Below are 8371 nucleotides of genomic sequence, written 5' to 3'. Positions count from 1 at the left end.
ATATATATAATAATAATATATATATATATATATATATATACATATATATGTATGTAATATATATATATATATGGTTTGCCTTTCATAATTTTTATAATATTATATATATATACAGACATACATATATATGTATGTGTGTATACATATAATCTCGCTGATTCATGGTTTGCCTTTCAATAAACTTTTTTATTTTTATTAAACATTATACATTTACCTGCTAATTCAGACATAAATAAGACATAATATTATACATATATATTTATGTTTATATATTATCGGTGATTCAGGGTTTGCCTTACAATATTTTTTTATTTTTTATTAAACATTATGCATTTACCTGCTAATTCAGACATAAATAAGACATAATATTATACATATATATTTATATTTATATAATCTCGGTGATTCAGGGTTTGCCTTACAATAAACTTTTTTATTTGTATTAAACATTATACATGTACCTGCTAATTCAGACATAAATAAGACATAATATATACATATATATATATATATATATATATATTTATATATATATGTATTCTCGGTGATTCAGGGTGTGCCTTACAATAAACTTTTTTATTTATTATTAAACATTATGCATTTACCTGCTAATTCAGACATAAATAAGACATAATATTATATATATATATTTATGTATTCTCGGTGATTCAGGGTGTGCCTTACAATAAACTATTTTATTCTCACCATGCATTAAACATTAACATCCTTTTATCACTTACTGGTGGATATATAATCCCAGTCTGTTCCACCCTAAACCGGAAGCCTCCTCTCAGGTTGAGGCTTGTGCGAGCTTCACGCTGTCGTCGGCGCGGGACTCTCGATCACACAGCTGACAGTCGGGGGAGCTGGGCTCGTGTTGGGTTGTCCAATCACTTTCGGTTCGGAGCTCAGTTATTGATCGACCTCTACACACACACACACACACACACACACACATATATATATATATATATATAGTTATACAGCGCAGCACTCCGGGAGGACTTGTGTTATTTATGAATCCAAGGAAAGGACTCTGCCGTCAGCATGCCGGACATATCCAGAGCGACACTTTGCCTTTGTTTGTTGACTGTGCTGGGGACAACGGTGTTCTTGGGAACTTGCTCACCAGCCAGCGTTGAAGCTTTCGGTAAGTCGCCACCTCCAGCTCACACACACTTTGCTTTCGTTTTCTGTGTAACTCAGCTCGGTAATAAGTCATGAATCCCAGGACAATGGCTCCAAACCTGCTAGAAAACAACAAGTGCAGGCAGATGCACAACCAGCTCTGACTTCACTTGGTTGGTAGTTTGACATTGCTCCCATCCCCCCCACACACACACACACACTGGGTTTGATGCCTCTCCATATTCTGACAGCTCAAACAAATTGCATACTCATCCCTCCCTGTTAGCTCATGCACGTCTGTAAACAGCTCTCCTATCATGTAGGCTAAAGCTCCTGCTCGATGTAAAGGAAGCCTGGAAAGCTTGCAACACTATACAATAAAGCTGTAACATGATATTGTTTTTCATTTCATAAAGCCTGTGTGGGTGGAAAGTGTATGCAAAAGTCATTGTTTCATAGTTTTGCTGTAATCACCCATAACTATTTAATTTGGTTATTTTTGTCTACTCACTGCTTTTTCTTTATTCAGATAACTTCCCATCAGTTGTAATATATGATATATAGATTCTGCACATATATACTGTACATGCATCCTGCCAATTCTTTTTACTTTTAATCCCCTGATAAAAATGTTCTTCTCCATACTGGTTATTTCATTGGTTTGGGGGATTGCCTGTAGCAATTTATTTCTGATGGCTTTCTTTCCATCAGTTAAAAGTATTTTAAAGAGATAATCATTTTTTGTTTTACATTTATATGTTATTTTGCCAAGCTATAATGCATATTATTGCCCCTAAAACCTCCCTAAAGCAGTGAGGAAATGATTGCAATGGACTAAATTATAGTCATTGTTATTGTCATTTTGCCAATTATGTATCAAGGATTTTTATTTGTGATTTTGCCTGTATGGCCTAAAAAGATCACATAAACTCAGTAATATTTTTAGTCTCCAGTTTAGATCTTAATTGTAAAAGAAAATAATCTGTAATGTTTTTGACTGTGCTGTTTTCTTTGTCCGTCCCATCGCCACAGACGAGGATGCTTTCAGCATCCAACACTCGAGCACAGGGATGTGTCTGGGGACAGCAGCCTCGACAAACCTGAGTCTCACCCCCTGCGACCAGAAGGGCATGTCCCAGCTGTGGAAGTGGGGCTCGGGTCACCGGCTCTTCCATGTGGACACGTCCCTCTGCTTGGCATTGGACGTCCCCTCCAAGACTTTGTCCCTGGTCGACTGTGGCTCCAACATCCTGCTGTGGTGGCGTTGCCTGGATGGGGCCGTGTTCACTGTTTATGAAATGGCCCTGGTGGTCAGCGATGGCAAAGTTGCCACCAAACGGGACGCTAATGACAGTTGGGTAAGAGGAGGATCCCAGGACTACATCTGCCAGAAGCTGTACCATGGTGAGTGTGGTTTCCCTTGTCTTTATCTGAGAGATTTTGTTTTTATTCTGTAGATCTGCCAAAAAGTGCCTTGTGCTGTCCATTTTTCGAGCCGTCACTACGGACTAATGAGAATATTATCCGTCAACAAATGGAAGTAGTGTAGTTTGTTTTAAGTGGGAAACTAACTTCCTCAATTTTAACCTTGTCATACTGTTGCACACTCTTGTAGGTGTTACCATTGCCGACTTTTGTGCCACATGACCAAACAGGTTGTTGTGCATTTTAAACAGAACTTGACTGGTTGGTTATCTTCATTCCTATTAATCACCACTCCTTTGTGCTCTGTAACAACATGGTGTGTCAAATTCCAGGTTAAGAAATAGGACTTCTTATGAAACCCAGTGTCTCGGTTTCCAGAGAATTTTAGGGGCATTCCTTTGTGTGTGCTTAATGATTGTGCATATGTAGGTCTGTGTCTGGTAGAGCAACGTAAAAGCTGACTTTCACTTTTGTTTGCATGGGTAGTGCCCACTGCATGGCTCTGTTGGGGCACCCTAACTCATCAAACAACTACACCTTAACACATATGTAGAACTGTTATTTACAATAAATGCATGTTTTCTGTATATTACATTCAAAATTATCCATGAGAGAGGGCAGAGAAAAGCTTGAGTGTTACTAATTTTAGGTCTTTAAACTGCACAATTTTCATTTTTTCCAATAACTATGGTAGTAGTCTACTAACTTTGATAAAAATGTAGCTTTCTTGTTGATTATCATTTGTAAGAATTACAATAGCATTAAGTGAGGGGAATATTTTTTTTTTTTTTTTTCAAATAATATAATACTTATTGTCCAAATAATCTGTGTAAACAATGTAAAGGAATCACTTTAGACTTTAGATGAATATCCATAAAACCCAGAATACTAGTGTGAGTGGTGCATGCTTACTTCATTATACAACTTTAATTTAAAAACACAGATGTAGGGGATCTAGATCGGCATGACGATGCATTAAAGAGACAACACCTTTCCTATTTTGCTCACTTGGTACTTCTTCATAATAGACTCAGATTTCTCCTTGCTCATAGTCTTTCATTTTATTTGCCAACACACAGGCTCTGATGTAAGTTCAGGGCGAGGTGCCTATGTACAAACCTACGTTCAATATTAGTCATCCTTTTACATTTGCAAAATTACGACACTTAACTATGTCTGAAGGTTTTCTGTCTTTGTGGTTCAGTTGATCACAAGAAAACAAATTTCTGTCCAACCATGTTGTCCAACCATGTCTCATATGAAAGACTGTCCACTCACCCTAGTTAACTTTGGTGGTATTATCTGCAAGATGTGTTCTTGAGAAAAAGAAGAAGTGGTTTGGTGGTTTTTTTTTTTGGTTCTCTTAGAAATGAGACTTGTAATATGTCTTTGACTTTGCTCTTCGTCACCTCTGCTCTCTGTGTAGTTGTCCACACCAACGGGGGGGACTCTGCCGGCTCTCCCTGTGAGTTCCCCTTCAAACACAACGGCAGCTGGCATCATGGGTGCCTCCCAGACAAGGACTTCCCTGGACTGTCCTGGTGTGCCACCACATCCGACCACGACAAAGACAGAAATAAGGGATACTGTCTAACACCAGGCATGTTCTCCATTACTATTAAAAAAAAAAAAAAATTCATGAGTTTCACAATTTTTGGCCCTTTTACTTTTACTTTCACTCCTAATGGCGACATTCTGCAGCCCCTTTTTTATAATATTGGCATTACTATGAGATCATCTTTATTTGGCTCCATTTCCATTGCATGGCTGGATAATGACCTAAAATATCTGTTAAAAGCTGAGTCACGATCTATTTTTCTCTGTTACAAATCCTGTTGGATTACATCCAGCATCAACAAAACGGCACACTCAGATTCTCACACTGACACCGTCTCTTTTTGACCTTACAGAGGAGGGTTGCAAGACTCTGTTTGCCGGGCCGGAAGGGGATTCCTGCTATGAGTTTGTTTCCAGTGCCGCAGTGACCTGGCAGCAAGCTCTGGATTCATGTCGCAGTCAGGGAGCTGACCTGCTGAGTGTGTCTGAGCCCAACGATCTCCACTCCAAAACCTGTGAGACTGACTTCTTCTTCCCATGTTCTTGTTTCTACTCTACTTATAAACTGACAAAAATCCAAAGCACAAAGTAGTCAAAGTTAAGGACTTCTCGTTGGACGTGTTGGATTCAGCAATAGACACAATGTAATGCTCTGGTATGAGAGGAATGCTTCCTAACATACCCATTCATAGCATGTATAATTATAAAAAAATTATAAAAAAGAATTAAAGTTGGCAACAGTTTTGTTAATTCTAAAACAAAACTAACTAAAAATATATCCTTTTATTTAAATATAGCAGCTGGCCTGCGTCTGTCAAAGTCTAGAAGCTATAATTATACTGTTTTAAGGCTTTTTAAAGTTTATAAACTATTTCAAGAAAGAAAACAGAGAGATCTAAAATACATCTACATCTATTTCACTCATGCCCAAATGCCACACAAAACCAAAGTGATTTTCTTTTGATGTTAATAATATCACTAATTACCTCTAATATATTGCTTGTTATCACAGGCAAGTATCACATCATCTAAGTATACCCATTTAGTCAGTGAACTTGAAGAATGTGTTTTAATAAACAAAGATCAGGAATTCAAAAATAATCTTTAGACTCAGTCTCATTTGATTTATGTACAGTGAGACTTCTAACTGACTTCATGTGATGTTATGTTTTATTTTGTCAGATTATTAGGTTGTTCTTACTTAATGCTCTGTATATGAAAATAAAAGAACAAAAAGGTGAAACTAGAACGATTATTTGTGCGAGTGGAAGTGCGGCCTCATTAACAGCACATCACTGCTGCAAATGAGTCACCAAAGGCTGAACCTGACTACTGACTGCGTGTGGAGGCTTTTTTCCCTCTTCTTCTATTATTTCGTCTTCTGTTCTCCTTTTATGAAAACCTTGTTCGTCAAGCTGTTGGCTTCTTCACTGTCATGCCTATGATACATCAGCTGAAAACCATAAAAACAAGTTCAAGAATATCTAAATAAAAAGTTACCTAAACAGTCCTGAAGGCTCAATGATGCATTTCAGTCCTAAATGTCTTATTTGGTTATTTGTCAAAAACACCGTAAAAGCTATTTTCTTTTAAATTTGTGGAGTTTCCATGATTATCATCAAACAGGTTATCTCTTGCATCCAGAGTATTGTATGTTCTTAAGTTAATGCACTTAGACTCCTCAGAGCGCACATGTTGCCAAGGCTTCATAGTGTTTGTGACAGTTGAAAACCACAAGGGAACTGTGGTTTACCAGTTGCTGTTTTGTTCGAGTTGGGGTTCGACTGTTCTCCTCTCTCTCATCCTGACTCAACTGATGGTTTTTCCCCGTGCTTCTTGTTTTTAACAATCCCAAATGAACTTGATGTTTGTTTTTTAAATGTATGGCTGACTGTGCTCTTTGGTTGCATTGTGCAGTTTTGGACGGCCTTGACACAATGCCTGAGAGGATGTGGATCGGCCTTCACCAGTTAGACACTTCTCATGGCTGGCAGTGGTCAGATGGTTCCCCTCTATCAACCCTGCGCTGGGAAACAGGTGATCTTGATTAAAATATAATATGTTTGTCTTTCCCTTGTTTTAATTTCTAATCTTTGTCCCATTACTGAGAGTATCTATGTAAATGACATTTAAACACATGTTTATCTGAAAGTGATAAAGCTCAACAGTTCTGCTACAAAGATAAAGATTTTGCAACTTAAATTGTGGCTGAAAAACACCTACCCCATCCAGCAAACCAAACTCTGCGTGCTGTCGTGATCTGCTGTTGTCGCTGCCCTTCTGTAAACTTAGACTTGGTGTCTGTCAGAGAAACAATGCGGTCAGTGTTGCAAAGAAGCTCGTTGTGCCTGTTTTTTTTGGACACAGTGTGGCGTTGGGGTTGCCACTGTTGCTGAATAACTCATTAATGGTACTGAATGGAAGGCTTTATAAAGCCTTCTAGCTATTGTAATATGTTTGCTGGTTTGTTTTTTTCCTCTTCTCAAAGGGAAGATGTTGTTCTTAAGCTGCAGTGTGAACGTCAAGGAAACTGCAGCCATCTGGCCCTCTGCTGATATGAGCTCTTAGTGGCTGCTGTAATTTGCGCGGGTCACTGTGTTGAACCGTTCTTTTCAACATTTCATTTATTTATCATCTCTGTGTGACACCCAGGTGATAAGCGGAACCTGCAAAGAACTTGAATGCCACTCCTCTGCTCTGCTGTCTCAGCCAGTGTGTGATTTTCTTTCCCCTCATTGTGTGTGTGTGTGTGTGTGTGTGGGGGAATGTGTTTGACAGGAATGCCATCCACTTCATTTAGTTCTGAGTCGGACTGTGGAGTCCTGAACTCCAAACAGAGCTATGAATCTGAGGGGTGCAACAAACGGCTGCCATACATCTGCAAGAAGAGCGTCAATGCCTCTCGGGAGGCGCCAACAGGTAGGTTAGCTGCTGCCATTACTGTCTGCACTTCCATTTCCCCTGAATTGTATTTAAGTAAGACTAAGAGTCAACAGCCATGCCAGCAGCTCTCTAAGGCTGCATTTAAGGCACAGCTGTGCTTTGAGCTAAATGCATCCTAACATGTTGATGTTATGCAGGTCTAATGTTTACCAAGCTCACAATCTTAGTTTATCATGTTAGAATGCTAGCATATGCTACTCTGTGACAAACACAAATTACAGCTGCAGTGGAATGTCATTAGCTTTGCAGGTTTTTGGTCTTATTTGTATTTGACATGTAAAAAATTTGAATACAGGTTGTCACCAGAGTTATTACGATTAATTCTGAGTTGGACAAGTCGTGGGATCACCAAAATCATTAGAATTTATCCTCAAGGGATCTTGAACATCTGAGGCAGATGTCATGGCAATCCATCCAATAGTTTGTAGTAGATGTTGGCTAAAAACAAGGCTAGAGATCTAGAAGCTTTAAACAGCTCATAGATTCACAATACATCCAACATAACCAAAGTGTCTTGTTTGACCCAACTGAAAGATGAATGACAGGACCCTTGAAGCCCCACACTCCCAAAAGTGTGGCTAAAATTGATCTAAATACTCTATGTGATGCTGCTTTGGTTCTTCTTCTTTGTCTTCTACTTGGTTTTTAATGGCGGTTTGCAACCAGCATATGAGGTGCATATCACCACCTTTATCTTTTCTCTCTTCATTTCATGTCAGTTGTACCCTTTCTCTCTTTTACTTTCCTTCATATGTTCATATGACAGCTATGGCATGTTTGCGTGTTTGTCCCTGTTCATAGAGCCCTTTAAGTCAGATTTGTGATTTGTGGGATATAGAAATGAAATTGACCTGACTCTCCCTCACAGCCTGTGTCCGTCTTGGTCCTTCTTTACAGAATCTTTTGTATATAACAAAACGGTGTGCGCAGAAGGTTGGGTCCCATGGAATGGCTGGTGCTACAAGTTAGTGAAGGACACGCCTCAAAACTTTACAGATGCCCAGATGCACTGTAACCACACAGAGGGAGGAGGCTCTCTGGCCAGCCTCCACTCCGTTGACAGCCAAGAGATGATCAGCACTAATTTCCATGCAGGTAAATTAAAAGAAAAATGAAAATGTTCTCCCACCGAAACTCTGTTTAGAAGGTTTGAGTTAGATTATTATTTATTATTTTAAAGTGCTGTTCTTATGTGTGTTATGGCCCATCAGACGGGAAGCTGTTGGATGTCTGGATCGGTCTGATGGGTGTCGGCATGAACCACACTGTCTTCAAATGGATCGACAAGGCACCGGTCACCTTCACCTACTGGGACCAA

General features: G+C 39.0%; 1 protein-coding gene across 1 annotated transcript in view; it reads left to right on the top strand.

The window, feature by feature from the left end:
* The first annotated feature begins 768 nt into the window (after positions 1–768).
* The window catches only part of ly75 (lymphocyte antigen 75), a 22785-nt gene continuing 15182 nt past the window's right edge, over positions 769–8371 (top strand). Inside the window, exons 1-8 of the mRNA XM_054607482.1 lie at positions 769–1150; positions 2161–2532; positions 3980–4153; positions 4464–4625; positions 6028–6147; positions 6889–7029; positions 7951–8148; positions 8265–8371. The exon at positions 8265–8371 is cut by the window's right edge and continues 54 nt beyond it. Of these exons, the coding sequence (XP_054463457.1) occupies positions 1048–1150; positions 2161–2532; positions 3980–4153; positions 4464–4625; positions 6028–6147; positions 6889–7029; positions 7951–8148; positions 8265–8371 (1377 nt within the window). The 5' untranslated portion in view covers positions 769–1047. The remainder of the gene's footprint in view (positions 1151–2160; positions 2533–3979; positions 4154–4463; positions 4626–6027; positions 6148–6888; positions 7030–7950; positions 8149–8264) is intronic.

The sequence above is a fragment of the Anoplopoma fimbria genome, chromosome 2 (genome assembly GCF_027596085.1).
Source record: "Anoplopoma fimbria isolate UVic2021 breed Golden Eagle Sablefish chromosome 2, Afim_UVic_2022, whole genome shotgun sequence".
Classification (NCBI taxonomy): domain Eukaryota; kingdom Metazoa; phylum Chordata; class Actinopteri; order Perciformes; family Anoplopomatidae; genus Anoplopoma; species Anoplopoma fimbria.
Note: the sequence above shows the minus strand (reverse complement) of the source record. Positions and strands in the feature narration are given on the sequence as shown.